The sequence below is a fragment of the Chaetura pelagica genome, unplaced genomic scaffold (genome assembly GCF_000747805.2).
Source record: "Chaetura pelagica isolate M959 unplaced genomic scaffold, ChaPel_1.0 scaffold63, whole genome shotgun sequence".
In the NCBI taxonomy this organism is placed as follows: domain Eukaryota; kingdom Metazoa; phylum Chordata; class Aves; order Apodiformes; family Apodidae; genus Chaetura; species Chaetura pelagica.
Window position 1 is genome coordinate 932,036 of NW_009952896.1, and position 21,422 is coordinate 953,457.

General features: G+C 34.5%; 1 protein-coding gene across 1 annotated transcript in view; it reads left to right on the top strand.

Annotated features, from left to right (window-relative positions):
* Positions 1–15,774, top strand: part of CDH7 (cadherin 7, type 2) — a 74,825-nt gene extending 59,051 nt beyond the window's left edge. Inside the window, exons 7-11 of the mRNA XM_009995626.1 lie at positions 650–786; positions 3,824–3,945; positions 4,999–5,116; positions 7,270–7,521; positions 15,217–15,774. Coding sequence (XP_009993928.1) covers positions 650–786; positions 3,824–3,945; positions 4,999–5,116; positions 7,270–7,521; positions 15,217–15,710 — 1,123 coding nt within the window. The 3' untranslated portion in view covers positions 15,711–15,774. The remainder of the gene's footprint in view (positions 1–649; positions 787–3,823; positions 3,946–4,998; positions 5,117–7,269; positions 7,522–15,216) is intronic.
* The last annotated feature ends 5,648 nt before the right edge of the window (positions 15,775–21,422 follow it).

Genomic DNA, 21,422 nt, shown 5'->3' on the forward strand with positions numbered 1-21,422 from the left:
CAATTTGACCTTTTCTGTTGTGCTATTTTCTGTTTGCTAAGGAGATAATTTCCCCTTCCTGAAACAAATTTTAAAGTAAAAGATATGTTAAGCCAAATATTTAAGTGCATGAACCTGTTTTTGTCTAATGACAGTAAAGCACTGGGAGCTGACAGTGATGACTTGCAAACCCTTGACCTGCTCTGCAACATCTCTCTCTTCTTTTGCCTGCTCATGCAGCTCTGGCTGGTGCAGGGGATCTTCTGCTGGTGATAGAAAGCTCAGACTTCTAACCCCATGGAGATGGTACAGCCATGTAGCAAACTTTGAACTCTCGTTCTCCTTAGCTGGGGTTCAGGAGGATGCTATTCCATGAATAAATAAACATTTGGCTTACAGCAGAGAGGAAGAAAGAAAAGTGAGGGAAACACCTATAACTTCACTTCAGAGGACACTGAGGGAAGAGAACCCACCAGTTTTAGCACAGGTTGCTCTGTAACTGTCTTGCCTTTGCATACAAATTTACTTCTCTCAGCACCCCAGAGAAACAGGACAAAAGCAAGCTCAAAATGTGGAGATGGGAATTTTTTTCTCTCTAATAAGGAAATGAGAGTTTTTTACAAGCTGTAATTGAACATAAATAAAAAATGTTCTTTCATCCTTCACTTAGGTACTCGATAGATCGAAACACAGACCTGGAGAGGTATTTCAATATTGATGCCAACAGTGGAGTCATTACAACTGCCAAGTCTTTGGACAGGGAAACTAATGCTGTTCACAACATCACAGTTTTGGCTATGGAGAGTCGTAAGTAACAATTTAAACATTTTATTGTCTCTTTATGTGTATAACTTCAGGTTTGGTTGAAATCAGCTGCATTGAGAGAAATTATTACCGTTTCAAACCATGGCAGGTAAACATAACTTCTCACTTAATGTAAAAGAAACCTATGTGCAAAATTAATAAACACAGCAGATTAAGTATTTGCTCTTTCTTTTGCCTCACACCTTTTGTAGTCTTTTGACTTCTGAAAAGAAAGGAAAAAGGAACATGAAATATGAGTCAGCAGCCTTAGACCAAACATCATTGGAGGAAAAGTGACATGAAGTGCAGAGCAGAGCAATTAGCCCATCATAGTGAGCACTCACCTAGACCTAATTGTTGTTAGTGAACCATAGCATTCTTAACAGGTATGAAGGAAAGGGACTGTGAATGTTGGTCTGGCCACAGTCATAAGGGACAATTAAAAAAAAAAATAAATTCAAAATACAGTAACAGTAAAAAGAGAGCCAGTGAGAATCTCCATCCCTTATTGGATGCAGGGGGAACATTGCAACCAAGGATAAGGAAGAGGCTGAGATGCTTAATGCCTTCTTCACCTCCATCTTTAATAGTCAGACCAGTTCTCCTGGAGTATCCAGTCTCCTGAGCTGTAGGATAAGGACAGAAAGCAGAGTAAACCCCTTATGTGGTTGTGGGTTTTGTGTTGTTTTTTTGGTGGTTGGTTTGTTGTCATTTTTTTTTTTTGGGGGGGGGTTGTTTGGTTTGTTTGATTTCTGTTTGGGTGGGTTTTGTTGTCTCCCCACCCACTGGGGGGATGGTTGGACTAGGTAATCTTGGAAGTTTTTTCCAAGCATGATGATTCTGTGATTTCACTTTTCTGACTCAAAAGTAAGTTGCAGAGGATGTTTGGTACTTGGCATCTTTTCTAGTGTAAGATTAAAAGTATTGAAGAATCAAACCCTTCAAGCACACATAATAAGAACTCATGTTTAATTCATATAAAATTGTATAAAATCATAACATCATTTAGTTTGGAAAAGACCTTTAAGATCATCAAGTCCAACCATAAACCTAACTCAATCAAGTCCAATGCTAAACCATGTCCCTAAGCACTGTATGGTGACTCCACCACTTCCCTGGGCAGCCTGTTTCAGTACTTGCCAACCCTTTATGTGAATAAATTTTTCCTAATGTCCAACCTAAATGTCCCCTGGTCCAACCTGAGGCCATTTCCTCTCATCCCATCACTTGTTACTTGTGAGAAGAGACCAGCACTTGCTCTTTACAACCTTCTTTCAAGTAGTTAGAGAGAGCAATATTGTCTCCCTTCAGCTTCCTTTTCTTCAGACCAAACATCTTCAGCTCCCTAAGCTGCTTCTCAGAAGACTTCTCCTCAAGACCTTTCACCAGCTTTGTTGCCCTTCTCTGTATCTGTTCCAGCACCTTGGTGTCCTTCTTATACTGTGATGCCCAAAACTGAACACAGAACTTAAGATGTGGCCTCAACTGTGCTGAGTACAGGCAGACAGTCACCTCTCTACACCTACTGGTGACCCTGTTCCTGATGGAGGCCAGGATGCTGTTGGTCTTCTTGTCCATCTGGGCATGCTGCTGGCTCATATTCAGCTGGCTGTTGATAAACACCTTGATGAACACAACTTATTCAGCTCTGAAAAAACCCCTATATATTTTTGCTTTATAATTGGAGTATTTGTTGATACTCAGTTGGACTGTTAAAATAAAATACTTATTTGTTCTCTGGCCTCTATTTTAAAAATCCTCATTTCTTGCTTTCAGTGAGGTTAATTTAATGTTTAACCAGAAAGCTGACATTTATCCTTTCGTGTCTGTATGAATTTATCTTGCATTCTCAGGATTTTGGTCGAGGAGTCTAGCATGGAAACAAAAAAAATGTACTGGGTAGCAATAAAACCAACAAGGTAGCTAAGGGGCACACTTACAGAAGTGAGAGTCTAGAATTAAAAAATAATACTTTACAATGCTTTAATTAATGTTCATGGACTGCTTGGTTTTCAAGAAGCTTAGATAAGCAGAGGATAAAGTTGGTGTCCAAATTGCTCACTTCTCTGGTATTTCAACATGTGGAATAACAAAGCAAAACAGTTCATGATCTACATCTGGATACATTGCTTTAAATACTTACATTTCCTAAAATGTGTTTCTAGTACGCTGTAAAAAGATAGATGCATATTTGCAGGTTTGTACAGTTTTTCTGCTGCCCTGCTCTTTCACTAATATTGCCACTTGTGGTATATAAAAAAAATAAAAATAAGTAATAATGCAATCTCTCTTTACCCTGCTGTGAAACAGGACTGTTGGCTACCAAAATAAGTATTGGCTACCAAAATAAGTATAGTGTACACTGATGTCCTTTATGCTTAGTGCAACATTTTCTACTGTTAAAGATTAAATTATGCCATTGGACCCTGAACAGATTAATATTTTAGTTAGAGATGTGCAACAGTTTAAGAATATGGATCATATTTAAGGCGTTCAACATGTTAATGACAGTGTTGAAATTTTTTGTTGGGTGTGCACTTTAAATACCTTGGGACTTGTGAACACAGCTTCCACTTCTTTTTATGTTATATACGCAGCTGATGGAATTCTGTTTTTGACTTCTTAATAGCCTGATCAACCTGAATTTCAGCAAAAAATTATTTAACCCATAATAACCACACTATTCACAATATAAATAGTGTTGTTCTGAGTTGCTGTACTCCTTGGCAATCATTTTACATCATCTTTTACTCATCTTTCCTTATGATGTGATTCAATGCTGTGATTAGTGACTTAGATTTTCAGTTTATCCCTGAGAGTAAAATCTTAGTTTAATTTTAAGCAGCTGGGAAACAAGAATTGTTTCTACTAGGTCCAGAAGATCAAGCCAACATCTTGCTTTGTCTTTCTAGGAGGTGTTGTAAATGATTTGAAACATATATGCAAAAGAAGGTCAATTAGAAATGTTCTGACCCAAGAATATTGCAAGAAACTTGCAAGGAGCTCCTCTTGATTGTTTTATTGGGTTCTTTCCCTATAGAGAATCCAGCACAGATTGGTAGAGGCTATGTAGCCATTACTATCCTTGACATCAATGACAATGCCCCTGAATTTGCCATGGAGTATGAGACAACAGTCTGTGAAAATGCTCAAGCTGGTCAGGTATGGCTTGACAGGTTTTTAATGTTTATTTTTTTCCTTATGAAAGCCCGACAGCCTTAAGATAAAATATAATCAGCTTATGGCATTACAAATTATGTTTGATGTGCAGCACAAGCAAATATCAATTAAACCCTAACATCTTCACCGTACTTCTGAAGAGAAAGACTTAGGTGTAAATATTAATTTTCAAGATACTGTTAAAACCTCTGTCTTTCTTACTCATTTAATTGACACATTTTGCTAAACTGACCTAATTTTGTGTAATAATAAGAATACCTACTTCCTCCTAATTTTGCTGAGAAGTGAGAAGTCATGACTTGGAATTTGTTCAGAGAGTAATGGCCTACCATTCCTGAAATGATTACACAATTTCATCTCCCTCGGGAGGTATGGGCCGTAAGGCCACGATTTCACAAGGGAGTTGTATTCCTAGCTTTTAAATTTCCCTGTGATCTAGGCAGAACTGTTAGCTCTTATTGTTTATCTTTTTATTTTAAGCAATGGTGACATTTTTAGAGGCAGATTTTGACCAATGTTGAGAAAATAAAATTGAAAAAAAAAAAAAGATAAAAAGAAATCCTCAAAAAGATTAATGTAAATATGAATTGGCTTTTTATTTTTCACAGTATTTAAAAAAAAAAAAAAAGTTAATTAAAATCCTTAAACACATAATCACCTCCTTGTGAAAATTTACAATGTTGACTGCCACCACTGATAACTTCATTAAGAGCCCTCCAGAAGATAACACTTCTTCCACTGCTTTGCGGTTTAAACTCTGAGGTCTGGTGAATGACAGGACCTGATATTCTCACAGGCCCTGTGGATCATTGCTTTTGGACAATAAAGTTAGTAAAGGGAAGGTAAAGGGTCAATGAACATTTTGGTTTTAATAGTGTCTATACAGGCTTAGGAGATTAGAAAACCAAAATGCAGTATAAGCAGGACTCAAGAGAAGGTTAATGCTTTGATTAGTAACAGAGGGGTTATACAATGTATATCTGTTTATATTTCTTACCATTCCAAATAATGAAACCCCAATGAATGTCAAAACAGGTGATCCAGAAAATCAGTGCAATTGATAAAGATGACCCACCAAATGGCCATCAGTTCTACTTCAGTTTAACAGCAGAAGCAGCTAATAACCACAATTTTACACTGCAGGACAACAAAGGTAAGGATATTTAATTTGGGTAAATATTCACCAGTAACATCTTTCATTTTTAATATATCATGCTTATTATGACCTACATAAACTTCTGTTCTTTTAAGGGCATAAACTACAACCATTCTGCAAAGTAAGTTTATCTGTACATTATTTGTCAGGGGAGTTAAGCTGTTGTTTGAACCAATTTAACCTTGAGCCAAACAGAGCAGCTTCAAATATATATATATATTTTATTTTTTTTTTAAATTTATTTATTTTTTCCCCCTAAAAGTCGCTTTTGTCACATTTTCTCCTTGTATTTATAGGTAGCTATCTAAATAAGATTTTGCCTTGGGGCGGTGACTGAAAAATGTCCAGGAAGTAATGTTTTATTAATATGACTCTGGGCAGAAAAAATGAGTGCTTGGTAAATTGAGAGGGTTCTTTTGGTTTTGTTTATGTGGCTTTTTTTGGTTTGGCTTGTTTTTTCCTTTTGTGTGTATATGCATTTTTTTGTTTTGGTTTGGTTTGGTGTGGCTTGGTTTGTTTTTTAGAAAAACACATCTTTTCAGTAATTATACCACCTATTTGAAGAATGCTTTTGATTTTGATACTGGAAGCTGCCTACAATATTTACACAGACTTCTTATGACTATGTCCCCAAAGACTTAGGCAAGGATTCCCACTGACATCACATTTCTATTAGTTAAAATATCTGAGAACATACTTGTAATTAGTGTTCTCATTAGTTGCACTGCCTAGTACAGCAGCTGGGCATGTATCAGTCAGTTTAGCTATTAACTGAAGCACATAGAGCTATACAGACACTATGTTACTCTTGCATTGGTCTTTTATGGATCAGTACTAAACCAGAGCTAGAAAGTCATCCTTATTAATAAAACAAGAAAAACAGACATATGGTGAACTTAAAGATACTGTTTATACAGACCGACTTTGAACAACATTCAGTAAGTACAACATGGGACTTAATGTAAGTTCTCTCACACAGCTATTTATTGCCTCACCCTGCCTGTAGTTACTGACATGCTTAATTTTCTTCATATGAGCAACTTGCAGTTCAGCACTGAAGAGTGCAATAGCAGTAATTATCAAAATAATAAAAATGCATCAGAATAAGTCTTAATTCAGAAATCTGACATTGTGCAAGCACTGTAAAGTATTAATGAGAAAACAGGTCCTCCTGTAGAGGATGTATAACTTGGAAAATACAGTAATAGACTTTTGCAAGGCCAGTAAAATCACTGGAGTTCAAAGACACAGCAGTGGTTGCCTCTTTGGATAATAGTTTTATGCGTATCTCAGATGATGCTATACAAAGAAATGCTTAATATTTTGCCAGATAGGTCATAATAGATGACACAGTAAGACAACTTTACAGGATTATCTATACAATTGTGTATAGATAGATAGACAGATAAAAAGACAGACCTTTTCTTTACATTCTGGGAGATGTAACTCCCTACCTCTCAGGAGATGTCAACTTGTACAGAACTGTGTTCTATACACATATAGAACTGAACACATATTTTCTGAAAGACCTGCATTTTTTAAACACCCAACTCAGAGCAGCACCAAATCAAGCATTCTAGATTGATGATATTACTCATCTTGACCCTCAGATGAGACTGAAAACAAGTTCATGCCTTTGTTACATGTGCAATTACCTGTTTTTGTGCACCAACTGTATATTTTTGCATTTAAAACCAAAAAAATCCTTTATCCTCAGAACTTAGTATCCTATTAGTATGTTCATCCCTTCCATTCATATGATATCTATATCTGTAAATAATTAAAGTAGACAAAGATGTAGATACTTAATCTGATCACTGAAGGGTGATTTTTTTCCCTTTTTTATAAGGATTTCATCTTCAACTGTTAATGAAGAGTGTGAAACTGTGAGCTTAACTAAAACCAAATAGACCTCTGCAATTTTGAAACAATTTTTTCAAGGGGAAAAGAAATCTTCTTTTTTAGTTTTGTATCATTTCTCAGCTGATCCTATCCCTGCAGCTTCAAAAATATATTACCAGGAAAGTTGTTAAAATGACTTGTTAAAATGATATAAATGAAGTCTTTTAAGTGAAAGACACTATTATTTAGATGTTTGTGTTTTAGAGAGGTCATGCATTTTATATTTATCTTTTTATTCCTGTATCCAGATAACACTGCAACAATATTAACCAGAAGAAATGGTTTCCGAAGACAGGAACAGTCTGTTTTCTACTTGCCAATATTCATTGTGGACAGTGGATCACCTTCACTTAGTAGCACTAATACCCTCACCATCAGAGTCTGTGATTGTGATGCAGATGGTATTGCACAGACATGCAATGCAGAAGCATATATCTTGCCTGCAGGACTTAGTACTGGAGCCCTGATAGCAATATTGGCTTGTGTCTTGACACTGCTAGGTACGTCTTCTTCCTTTTACCCTTACTTCCCATTCAAAGTATAAGGTATATACTTCTATATGTATATACACTTCAACACCACCACCCAACACCACAGTTTCTGTAAGCAGAGACATCTAACATTCCAGGCAGAAAGCATTTTATATTATGACACACACAAAATCTTTAGTTTGGGATTTACAAATTCAGATACTTTATTTCTATGTCAAGCTGCCTCCAGGCTTACATGTAAAATAATAGTAACAGAGATCACTTGCGTCAAGTGTAAGAGATAAACAATGCAGTTTATGGATGTATTAGTTTAGTTTATTCACCATATAACCCACATCAGTTTGTGAACCTTTTTCATATGTACAACTATTTTTGAAGATGTATTGATTTGCATAGAACAAAAGACAATCAGAAAATATAACAGATGTATTTTACTGATGGGAATCAACATATTTAATATAACATCTAAAGAGTGATCTTTTGTTGCCTCTGCAACTGGCAGCACACTTGGATTTTATGCTGTGCAGTGAAACTGCAGCTAGATCAAAGACAGTGGAAATCAGTGCAACTATGTCAACATCTTACCTTGGTCAGCATTTCTCATATCATGCTCAGTCCTTAAACAAAAGTACTGCATGGCAGTAGTAAAGGCCCAAACTGAGGAGTAGAATTGAAGGGTCACCCATCTTGTGCAGTTTTGCATATTGTCAGAAAGATCACATTTTAGCAAGAGTACAATTTCAGAACCACAGAATCACAGAATTCTCACGGTTGAAAATGACCTCTGAGATCACTGTGTCCAATCATCAACTCCACTCATTCCCCACCCCCCCTCCAAAAAAAAAAAAAAAAAAGAAAAGGCCCACTAGAGCATATTCTGATGTTCTGAAGTGCCTCCATCTACATGTTTTTCAAATACCTCCAGGGATGGTGATTCCACCACCCCCCTGGACAGCCTGTTCCAGTGCCTGACTACCTTTTCAGGAAATAAATTTTTCCTAATATCTAGTCTAAACCTCCCCTGACACAACTTCAGGCTAATTGCTCTGGTCTTACTGGTATTCACTTGAGAGAAGAGGCCAACACCTAGCTCTCTACAACCTCCTTTCAGGTAGTTGTACAGAGCAATGAGGTCTCCTCTCAGCCTCCTCTTCTCCAAACTACACAGTCCCAATTCCCTTAGTCTTTCCCCATAGGAAAATTCAGCAAACAAAAATTTTCTTCAGTTTTACCAGTTGAGAGATTTTTATTTTCCCTGGCTGCACAGGTCAGTCTAGTGGGAAAGGGAAGACCACAGCCTCCTCAGGTTGGTATAACCTTAGTGATCATTTATCTGTACTGTTATGCAAGTTATCTGAGTAGGTCAAATTAAGAGACTTTTGTCCACACTAGTTCATGGCAACATATAAAAAAAATAGAGATTTTTCTTTCTATCGACTTTGACTCAGCTCACTCTAAAACTTTAGAAGGAAATGTGTCTTTTGTGACAAACATTTCTAAAGGACTCAAAAAAGGAAATCCTCTTGCATTGTTGTTACAGAGTTCTGCAACGAAGCCAGCCAATTTACTCAATAGCCATTTAGATTCTGGTGGCATTTCCAGAGTTTTCCATCTTTATGACAAAAAAACCTTAAGACCATAAAATTTAAGATTGTTAAACACTCTCAGCACATGGATATGCCTAGGTTTAAGGAGAAGAGAATGTTTTAATGAACATTTTGAAAATACTATTTTCCTAATAGCATTTCTAAGCCATTTATACACCAAAATGAGCTTTGTTTGGACATGAAGCTAAATGGTAGATTTCAAAAAGTTATACAACAGTTTTGCTCATATCAACTGGCATTGGCATCAGTGGAAAAACATCCATTTAAAACTTAGCTCAAATGTACTTAAGAGGAAACGTTCTGTAACAATAGCAATTCACTTCATCCCGAATGGATGTCATCATTTCTCATATATAAAAAGGGAATTTCTTTAGATTACATAAGAAACTAAGATACATGAGCCATGTATCTTAAAAAAGAGCACTGAGGGAAGCACAGCATGTTACCAGGCAATAACTTGTATATTTTCCTCAGTACACCAGGGTTCAAACACAACCATTAAACCAAGAAACCTGAGTTTTTATTCCGGTCATTTTTATAGTGTGTTCAACAAGTATTTGGCAAAGAACAGAAGAGAAGCTCTCTTAACATAATGTTTGAATAATGGACTGTGCACTGAAGAGGAATCTGGCATATGACCACCTTACCGTTTATTTTATTTGTCAAAGAATTGGACTTCCAAATACAGCTGTCAGGATGTATCACCACTGTTTATCCAAATAGCCATTTGTATATGTTGTCATCATGTCCAATCTAAACTGTTCCTTTTGGGTACCATTCAAAGCTGCAGGCACAGTTTTGGCTGCATTTGTATGGTAACCCTGGTTTTGAGTCCTGCATTTTGGTACTTCATCCTGCTGCTGCTTTGTTCTAAGCCAGGTGCCAGTCTTCACAAGAGAGATGTGCCTAAGCATCACTGCTTCCCAGTGAAACCCCAGTCAAATGTTGGTGCTTGTTTGGTCCCAGAGCCTTTCTTTTTCTCTTATTCATTGCCAGAAGACATTTTGTGGGATCAGCTGAATGGTAGTAATGTTAGAAATTTACTTTCTCCTTTTCCCCGTTTCTTTTCACATCCATTCCTCAGAAAAAAATCATGAAGATCAACTTACATAGAATAAAAAATAGGCTTCTACTGTTGGCAGGTGGTTCGCTTTATGGGATGCAGGGATGCATCGCTTTATGTAAGAGTTTATTAGTGAAAAGAGGAAACAAGCTACCGGATCAAATATTTTTTCTGACCCAAGATTAACACTTAGTGCAAATCCAGCCAAATTAATGTAATTTAAATATGAGTGCTAGTTGTGGAGTGGATGAGGCATGAAATTTGCATAAGTATAATTGATAGATTAATTCTGTCACTGGTTTCTCAATAAGCTCTTATCTTCTTAAAGTTAGTATGATGTATTTTGTTATTTGTTCTCGCCCCATACATCCTGTTCTCTAATACGTACCCGCTTGTCTTGACCAAGTCCTCACAGTGGGATTTCTTAGTGTTATTATTTTTACTTAAACAATCAGTCAGTTTTAGATAAGAACAATGTTTTCACTGACACTTAGAAGGAAGAATGTTACTAAATGATACTAACTCATTATAATTGTATATAACATGGTGTAGAGTATTTTTTCAAACTAAAATACTTTTTAAAAGTTAAAAACATTTTACCAGATATTTTTTCTCTCCTCATATGGAGATAAGAGTCTAAATTTTATTCCACAAGAAAGTTCCAGCACTTTGTTAATTACTCAAGACAGCTTTAAAATTATTCACTTGGCATGAAATCTTTTTTTAAAAAAATGAAAAATTTTAAAAGCATATGAAAAGCTAGTTTGTATTCATTTTAGACTACATAATTTTAGAGAAGTAAGTAGGATTTTTTAACTCCTCTAAAAATTATATGGTAATTTAATTCAAGGTAATTTGTTTGCCAGTTAACGTCTTCCAGACACAATAATTGCTTTTGTAACAAGTGTTTAGCGCAAAATGTGTACATAAAATCACAGATAAAAGAATATTCACCTGTAGATCACCCAATCATATTTGAGAGGCTAAAGATTTTCTTTGTATTGAAACAATGGAATGGTAGATTTTCATAATGTTTTTTATTGTTTTTATGTTCTGTACATCTGAATATAATCTATTAGTACTACCTATTTTCTTAGAAACAATGAAGACAGATTCCTGTTAGTATGGTATTAGAGTTCATAAGTTACTAATACATTGATTAAGTTTCAAAATACATACTTAAATTATTTTTTACTTGAAAGATTAGGAATTTGTTGTTATTATTATAATAACTACAAGAACATAATTAAGTCAGTGCAAAAGTGTCTGATTCATAGACAATAAGAAACAGTCATAGATATAAGGATCTTATTTTCTTGATAGGTAAAATGTGTACAGAGCATGATTGTAATATGTGAAAGGCTTTTTTCTTGCAGTTTCGGAGTATCCAAATTAAGTAAAAGGTGGTAGAGTATGTGATGCAGAAGCTGTTTTCTCAAAGTTATAAAGCCTATGAGGGTCACTCAGTGTGGGCATTTAAAGGTCACAGTCACTTTGCAAATATCAATCCAAACTGATTAAATAACAGTTATGTATGAAGCTTGCAAACTGGGAATGAAATGTAGGTTTCCTGAGTCTTTGCCTCTTTAATTTCCAAAATTGTACTGGCCACTGCAAGGTATAACTACATAGGTTATGAGCTTGCTGCTTAGATGGCTGAGGATTTCCAGTCTTCAGCTTTATATATCATGACAGACCTAAAGCTTAAAAATGTGCAGATTTTCTCACAACTGATGTGGCTTTTTGCTATAGTAAATGCCAGGCTTAGGGTGTAGTAGATACAAGACATGAAAATGATTGTCATTTAGCTCTGTCCCTTGTTGCATAGCTCTGCATGTAGTCTTCTCAGGTTGTCTCAAGTGTTTTAAGGTTTCCTTCCAGTTATGTTGCAGTTCCATGCAGTACAAAAAGGAAAGACAAACACTAAAACACGGAAGTGTGACCTAAACCTGACTTTTTACCAGATCATAAAAAAAAATAAAAAATCATAATAATTCCATGAAGCACACTGCAAAACTGCAAAGCAAAAATCCATTCTTGTATTCAAAGTTGTCTAAAGATTGATTTAGGTGAACTGCAACTACTGGTATTGTCATTACATCTATACTGACACAAGGCTAAAACTACATGTTATGATACGTAATACAAATACAAATGACATTTTCTCTTGGCTATTGTATCTGTTAAACAAAATCAACATTTGTAATAATTCAGGGAAATCAGAACAAAATGGTTAGTTTAGATCTATTTTTATTAGTCCTGGTTTTTTGGTGCTCGTTGGTTTATTTATTTGTTAATTCACATATGAGATCAGTGTTGCCATCTCATATCTAGCATTGGTTTGGACTACAAGTATAGAGCCAAACTAGTGACATCGATGTGCAATACACGTATCTTTAAACCTTTCTCATTGTGTTACTACTTCTCTAAAACGCTTAAAATTAAGTCTTCTGTATGTTCAACCAGTCAGTAATTACTGACGTAATCTGCTTTTGTGACAAATGTAGGGGGAAAAAAACCCACCGTGACTTAATGAGAAATGGATAAACTTTCAAATAATTTGCACTTCATTTAGATATTAGTGAAAGTTGTTTTGTGTGGGCTTGTATTAATCTGTGGTGTTTCTGTAGTGCAGCTAAAGCTTTATTCATGTAGAGGTTAAATTTTATTCTTCATACCTGTTGAAAAGGCTAGAAATCAATAATCTCAGAAACCCATCTAACTGCTAAAATACTTAACCTTTAGAAAGAAGACTTTTTTCTTGGCTTCAAGCAAGTGTTAGATGTACAAGGAATACTATATAAAACGTTCATTGTATTTTGATTTTTATTGTACCTCTAGGCAGACTTGCCTACTGACTTTCATTTTTTTCACATATTAGTGGGTATTTAACTTTCAAAATGAAGTATGTTAAGAGGGACAGTGGTGTGAAAATGCTTTCACACTTGAGTAAAGGAAATTGCCTCTTACGCGGCAATAAAAAATATGGCAGTAAGTGTTAAAGATAATTATTACAAAGTTATGTCGATACAATATTAGCTTAAATATATTATTTTTTTTTTTACTCTCAGCAAGCTAATTTGTATTTCACTTTTATAATAAGGAAAATCTAGGAGTGGAGTGCAATTTTTGTTTCAATGATGAGTATTTTGCATTCTCCCCTATGTAATTTACAGCTCAATTTGTATTATACAAATATCAGAATGTTTTGAAATTTCATGAAAGCCACTTTAAAGGTCAAACATCTTACATTGTCGAATTGCTTATGTAAATATTGTTCAAAGAAAAATGTCCCAAACTAGCAGCTTATGAATTCAATACATAAAGCATGAGTGAAGGAGATGCCAGGAGCAAAAAATCGATGGTGATGGTGCTGGTTCAGTAATATAGAGTCACAATGCATCTGGTAATAGATAAATCATTAGATGTGTGCCTGGTAGCTACTGAAAAAAAAATGAATAAATATTGCCTAACATATATGTAAAAAAGTTTAGAAAAATTTGACTTTCTTCCAGCTGTATCTTTAGATGACTCCAAAGGAAAAGGAAAAGAATTGCAGAAAGTTGACCTTCTAAGTAATCTTATTCTTTAGACAAATTCAAATGGTACCATAACATCTGTAGACCTGTGATAGTTTTCTGCATGTACCATGTCTGAATGATTGTTTTATTCTAACCAGGTGATCCCAATATTAAATCATGCCTCATGATGACTAGATTGATAGTGATTTTTAAAAGTCCTCTATTAAAAGAAGGGCTTTCAAGAATGGCAGTCCTACGTCATACATTTTATGGAAGCCATTTTTTAAATTATCTAGGAAAGCTCATGCTTAATTTTATCTGGGTTTTTGTTTGTTTGTTTGTTTGTTTGTTTTCTGGATGTTTACACAGCATTTAGTTGGCACATCAAAGAACTGTAAGTAAATACTGTAAGCTTTAGACATACGAATGTATATAATCATATACTCTTGAGATTAAAAATAAACATAAAATCAGAAGAGATTAATTTTATGTGGAATGACACTTAGTTCTCAATATACTTTTATTTTTACAGTCATAGTGATGCCTGTTATTTTCTAGGAGTATCACTAAATTAGCAAATGTTATCCAGACACTACAATGTGATATTAATAATTTTCTAGTAGGATGATTCACACTCCATCATGTCCCATAGATCAGTGCAACATTCATGCTATTGGTTCCATATTTTTTGTGTCAGCAATGACATTTCTCTACCAAGACTATATTTGAACAGGAGGAGCCTTGAGTTAATTTCTCCCCATTCTTTTGGCTGTCACTGCAGTTTACTGTTAGCTTTCATGTGAAAAGAAACTTTAAGGTTTAAATAAAATTTAAAAAAAAAATAAAAATGACATTTCTAGTGCTGTCTGATCCAATAAACTCCAGCTCTAGCAGTTCTCATTAGATGTAATTCATAAATCTCAAGTACAATACTTTGCACTTTATAGGACAGTGAGGTCTTCTATAGAGATACTTTTAATCCATGAACTAAGACAGTCTTATTTTGCACATTGCTTAACAATTCAGTTTGCTCCAATCTATGATTTTTTAAATTATTTTTATGTTTTTTTAGCAGAGATTGGCTATATATTTATTTCAGTCACTTCTCAAACCATCATCATTAAATTCTGTTCAGGCACTTTGTGAATGTATTTTTATCACTTGGGCAATTAAGAGTTCAGGAAAAGGTCTTTTTTTATTCATGGCTGTGAAATTGTAATAGTCAGACTGAACCAGTCCTAAAATTTATGGTTAGCAGACAGCATGTGAAATCAAATTAGAGATGAAAGCATTAATCCAAAATGGTATTGGAAATAGATTCTTTAAGACCTAAAAAGCTTATTGTTTAAAATCTATTTCAGAACCTGATAGGTTTCAAGTCTAACTGCATGAATTACCCTCTACTTTCTTGGGTGCTTGCCTCATAAATTTATGAGTATTCCACCACTAAAATATATACATAAAAATGAGGAAACTTTAGCATTGCATAAACTCCAGTCTTTCTGTGTTTCAGTTCTTGTCTTGCTGATTGTCACCATGAGGCGACGGAAAAAAGAGCCCCTCATTTTTGATGAAGAGAGAGATATCAGGGAGAACATTGTCAGGTATGACGATGAGGGTGGTGGAGAAGAAGACACTGAGGCTTTTGACATGGCTGCCTTGAGAAACCTCAATATCATTCGAGACACCAAGACCAGAAGGGATGTGACACCTGAGATTCAGTTCTTGAGCAGACCAACTTTTAAAAGCATCCCAGATAATGTCATTTTTAGGGAATTTATTTGGGAAAGACTAAAAGAAGCTGATGTGGATCCGTGTGCGCCACCTTATGACTCCCTGCAGACATATGCGTTTGAGGGGAACGGCTCAGTGGCAGAGTCACTCAGTTCTTTAGATTCGATTAGCTCAAACTCTGACCAGAACTACGATTACCTCAGTGACTGGGGCCCTCGTTTTAAAAGGCTTGCGGATATGTATGGGACTGGACCAGATTGCTTATACTCATAGCCTTGGAACCTTTCTCTGAAAATGCACTGAAGAATACTAAAACAGAAAACTCAACCTTACAGACTGAAGAAAGTTGTAAATATTTCTCCATTTTTAACCTGTTAGGGTTTTTTTTGCCTTGATGGAACATATCTTCATTAGACTTATCCTAGGGACTGCACTGACCACCCAGGATATGAGCATTCGGTGGCATTTTTTATAAAATTAAATGCTCAGCCTCGTTCAAATAGATAGCAACACTCTAATACCTTCAGAGGCAGCTCACTTTCAAGAGTATGTTATGCACTGTGACCTCAATGAGTCAATGATACTCTGTAGATGCCTTTGCAAATATTGCTGTATCTAGAGCACACAGTCTTTGGTATGAGATAAATGTAAGAAGAAAAAAAAAAGGCAAATATAAACTAGAATTCAAGACAACATACAATAAGTAGTATTTATAGATGCAGGGTTTTTTTTTACTTTTTTTTTTTTTTTTTTTTTTTTTTTTTTAATGGTGTTGCATGCAGCTTGCTAGACCAAAAGCAGAAGGACAGACATGAAAACAAAACAAAAAAAAGCTCATCGGATCATTTTTCTGCTTCTTCCTGTTTGTTCAGAGCTATTTAAAGTCTCTGTAATTTTCTGTAAAAAAAAATACTAAAAAATACTGGTTTGTACTAAGAAATTTCACAATGTTTGTCATCCACTTAATGGAGTATTTTACAAACTACATTAAATGAGAAATAAGGAAGGGTATTCTTGTGGTTGAAAAGTTTTGTGATGCCCATGTAGGTATAGAAAAGATGTTGCTATCTATTTGCTATTTTTTATTATATCTTCTGATTTATACAGGAGAAATGATCCTTTTTTATTATTATTTGACATAAAATGTTATATTTATTTTGGAGTTCCTATCTCCATTAAATTCAGGTCCATTTTACTGCCTCATGGTATTAGACTTGTCAGAACATGCTGATTTTTCTCTAGTCTCAGATAAATGTAGGAAATGAAGCATGGAAATGGAGAAATTACACTAAAGCAATCTCGTCTGCCATTCATCTCTCAGAAAGGAAAGCAGCTACAAGGATATGCAGTTGTTCTTCTGAACCATTACAAAGTCTGAGACATTTAAATAAAATATTTGTACATTGAATTTCTGGAAAGAAGACTACAGAGATATCTGGGGGTGTCTTTAATGCAAGATTTAATTGTCAAGGTTAATCATGCTATATTCTTCAGACTGTAAACACCTTGCTCTTCTCCTTCTCCTCTTTTACTGCTGATGAATCAGAGTAAAAGACTATTTTCAGTTTCTTTATTATGTTAAGAAATGTAATGCTATTAACTCCAGAAGTCGTCTTTAGATCCTGCTGCTCATAAATATTTTTCCCCAAAGGTGTTAACTCACTACACATAATTTCTGCACTGGTTCAGGAGTGCCAAAACAGAAGGACAACTGCTTTGGTTGAAATATTGTATGATTTTGAAGTAGGATTTCTTAGAATAAGACAACTTTTTTATGATTCTGACAATATTTATACTTCGTCTTTCATGATTTATTACTAGGTAATAAGGAATATATTCAAGTAAAATAGTGTTTTTAAGTATTATTTCGGATTGTTTTGTTTTAGATAACCTGTCAGACAGTTCCTAATTAGACTGCTCCTGCAAACGTTTTTGCTTGTACCTAACATAAAATTACTTGACTTGCCTGCAGTTACTGAAAGGCATCTAGAATTGTTTGCAAGACTGTGTTTGTGAACAGAAGGTACTCCATAGATGATGATGCTTACTCTAAAAGTACTTCTTTCAGCAAGAAATATCCTTGTAATAAAATCATAATGTATGGGTGACACCAGGTTGGAAGATGGGAAATTATCATTAAGGCTTTGTAGTTTTTGCCCAGCATTATCAATTAATTATGTGAAAGTGGCCTTCAGCTTCATCAGAGAAAACAAAATTAATCTAATCATCTGCAACGTATTTAATTTGAGTTACATTTTGGTAGACAATCATAAGTTCATAAGTCAGTAGATTTGCTTCTAGTTGTATTATATACATATAAATAGTTATATATATATATATGAAAGATTTTGTAATGGAACTGAAAGATACCACCCTTGACTTTTAGTCAAAAGTGTAAGATTTTCAATAAAAAATTTAAAATAAATAAAAAAGAAAATTAACCACGTGTATGCCATTTAATGAGATCGAGATATGCTGCAGGAGCTAAACAGGTATTAAATCAGCAAGATGCTGAGAGAACAGTTTTTGTTAATCACCTTGTTTCTGGAAAGATGATTAATGCATCTGGTTTAAGATGTAAAAAATGTTGATTTTAGCACATAAAACTCACAGGAGATTTAAACATGATTTAGAGTAAACACCACAATTCTCTTGCTTTTCTGCCTTCTATGCCTGTGAAAACCCAAGAAGCTCCCCTGTTATGACACTGTTAGAGGTTGGCTTTTCTGCTGAGTTTTCTATGGAAAGAAATACGTTTTGCTCTAATACCATAAAAACTCTCACATGTATTTGTTTTCTGCCTCACATGTAAAAAATAATCAAGTAATTTTATTGTTTTATTATATATGCTTACCTATTGATTATATTATTGCAGTAAGAAAGTTTGAAACCCCTTATGTTTGGTGACAGATGTTAGTATAGCAGATACACATGGTCTACAGAATACACATACTTTGTAATGCTCTTCATGAGTTTCCATGGCTATAGATTTTCACAGTTTATAATCTCATTCAAATTCTTTCTTTGAGTGTTATTTATATTACATAGCCTGATGTCATAAAGTATATTCTACTGAATAAATAGTGTAAAATATATAAAATATTTTCTCTATGCTGGAAAGGTTATAAAATTATTTGAGCAAATTAATTAGAAAGGCCTTAAAAAAAGACTTCCCATTTTATTTATTTATTTGACTTTCTGAAAAGCTCCAGAATCAAACATTGCAACCACTCCCATTTAATAGTGAAATAACAACAGCTCTTACTTTCCACCATATGACAACTGAATAGGCTTATTTTAAATTGAGAATTCCAAGTGCCTTGAAAAGTGTATAGTTTGAAGAGTGCTAGTAAAAAAAATCACTTACAGCAAAGATTTAAAGTAAGACTCCTTCCTCTGCTTTGATCGGTGTAAAATGTACTAAATTCAACAGAGTTGAACAGTAGGAATTATGAATTACATTTCTTATTCAAAAGAATAAACTTAGTGTACTTATTAAATTATAACACCACTAGGATATAGTACAGGCCTTCCTAAGCATACTAATTCTGATGTTAGACTTCATACGATCACTGCAGGACTCATGAAATTGGATACTCCCAGCTGAAACCTCTATTCCCTAAAATAAGAGGGAAAAAAAAAAAAAAAAGGCTTTCTTTTTACTTGTTTTCTTTGTTATGTTGAAATGGGAATTCCCTTTTAAAGTTAAGGTCTTTTCTCAGTTAATTTAAACTATTTACCCTCCCGGTGCTGGCACTCATAAAAAAAATATTTCCTGTCTTTTTTTTCTTTTTAGAGATTTTGGATGAAAGCATGTTATAAAATTTAAAATGGCAGCATCTTATTTTTATGGACAAATAATCCTGTAGAATATACAAAAAAAATTAGTAGTAGTTAGTCATTCTGAAACAGAAATAAATGTACTATAAAGCATAAAATTACACTGACTATTAAGATTATTAGAGAGATGAAAGGTGAACACAATTAATTATATCAAATCTAGTAATAAATTTAGTAATAAATTATTTATTGCAGCCTGTCATGTGGCAGATACTATGTTTCTATATGTAGAATTTTAGAATCTGTGTAGAGAAATATTGCTTTGAGACAACATTATATTCAATTCATTAGTGACAGTTATATGGGGTCAAGTATATTTTTATTGGTCTGTGATCCTAAAAGTGAATTGTTTAAGATACAAATGGCATTTTGTTTATTTGACAGAATTAGGAAAGTTTACAATAATAATCAGAGACCTACAAGGTACAGTCTTAGCTATGAAATCTCTAAGTTTCCCAGATGGATATCTAAGATTTCCAGATGCATCCTCAGATATTGTTACACCCCAGGACCATTTCTTCCTAACCAAGAATTCTTCTCTGCTCAATAGCAATGCAGCTGAAAGCATGTTGTATTACTTACTAATTTTTCATTTATTTATTTATTTATTTATTAATGGCTATGTACTTGTAGTTTTGTTCTTTGAACTAGGAGGTTAATGACAGAAAACAACAGGAATTATTTATTTCCTAAATTAAGGAAATGGAAAAAAAAAAAAGATATCCACGCATGGATGCTATACTTCGCTTTATGATTATAGTTTATAATTTCTGACAAAATAAGAGAAGTTACCAAAGTATTATATGACACACAATTGTCTTGGGATATTTATAAATCTAATTAAACACACTGAAAGCAGAAAACAGTGTAGGAATTTACAGAAAATAATTTCTAGTTTGATGCTACAGTGGTGAATCATACGCATACTTCTCTTATCTCATATGTGAACACATATTTCCTAAAATTATATGTATTATTATATGCATATATGCAACATTCCATCCACACACTAGTTATGTTAAAATACCTTATTTACTGTCATGGTTTAATTCAAGATCAGCAATTAAACCAATGACAACAATGCTCTTGATGCCCTCCCCGTTCCTCCCAGGTAGGGAAAAGAGAGAGAGAATAAGATGTTTTTGGATTGAAAACTAAACCAGACAGCATCAATTAAATACTAATAACAAAAAATATGTACAATGATATATAAATATGTACAAGAATGTGCAAAACCCCTACTGCCTTCCCCCCACCCCAGCAACTCCCATGGCACTCTCCTGAGCTGTGAGCGGTCCCAAGAAGTCCTGAACTGCTTCTGGAGATAGTAACAAAGCAAACAGGAGCTGAGGACAGAGATATGAGGGTCAGAAATGCACAGGCCTAGGGTTCAAAGGAGATGGAGAAATGGAGTCCTCCCTGGATGTTGGCCATGGAATGAAGAAAAAGAAAGAAGGAGGTCTTGACTTTCATGATCCCTGAATTTATACTGAATGCTATGTATATATATAGATGGAGTAATCTCTTTGGTTGATTTTGCCATCTGTCTAGTCTGCTCCTCCCTACAGGAGGGTTGTAGATGTGACCCTTCTGCTCCTTTAGTGTCCAAAGCAACGGATTCAACAAGCAAAGCAAAATGTTCTTGGTCTCTTGGCAGCCATTACCGGTTCACCAGCTGGAAAACTTGATGCTACTTTGAGCAAATGTGCTGCTTAAAAGAGAGTTCACTGAAATTAAAAAAAAAAAAAAAAAAAAAAAAAAGATCTGTAAAAAAAAATGGGCTTCATCCTCACTCAAACCAGGACACTTACCCAGAGAATATGTAAAATAAAATTAACCCTACTCTCAAAAACTTTGTCTATCCCCATGTTCATCTCATGTAGAAAAATACAGTTTAGGCTCAGGGAAAAAATTTAAGATGGCCCCAAATATAAAAGCAAACTGTCTTCATATTCCTAGAAATTACATAAAGTTGAATAGAGTTTAATATTTGGTTGATTATTGAAGGTCGTAAACCTAGTGAGCGTCATAACAGCAAGCTGAATGCTGAGCCAGAGGTAGAAAAAAGTAAAGGATTTTATGTTCTCCTTCTACCACCATCTCTACCAAAGTAAAAATTTCTTTTCATTGTACATCAAAGACAAT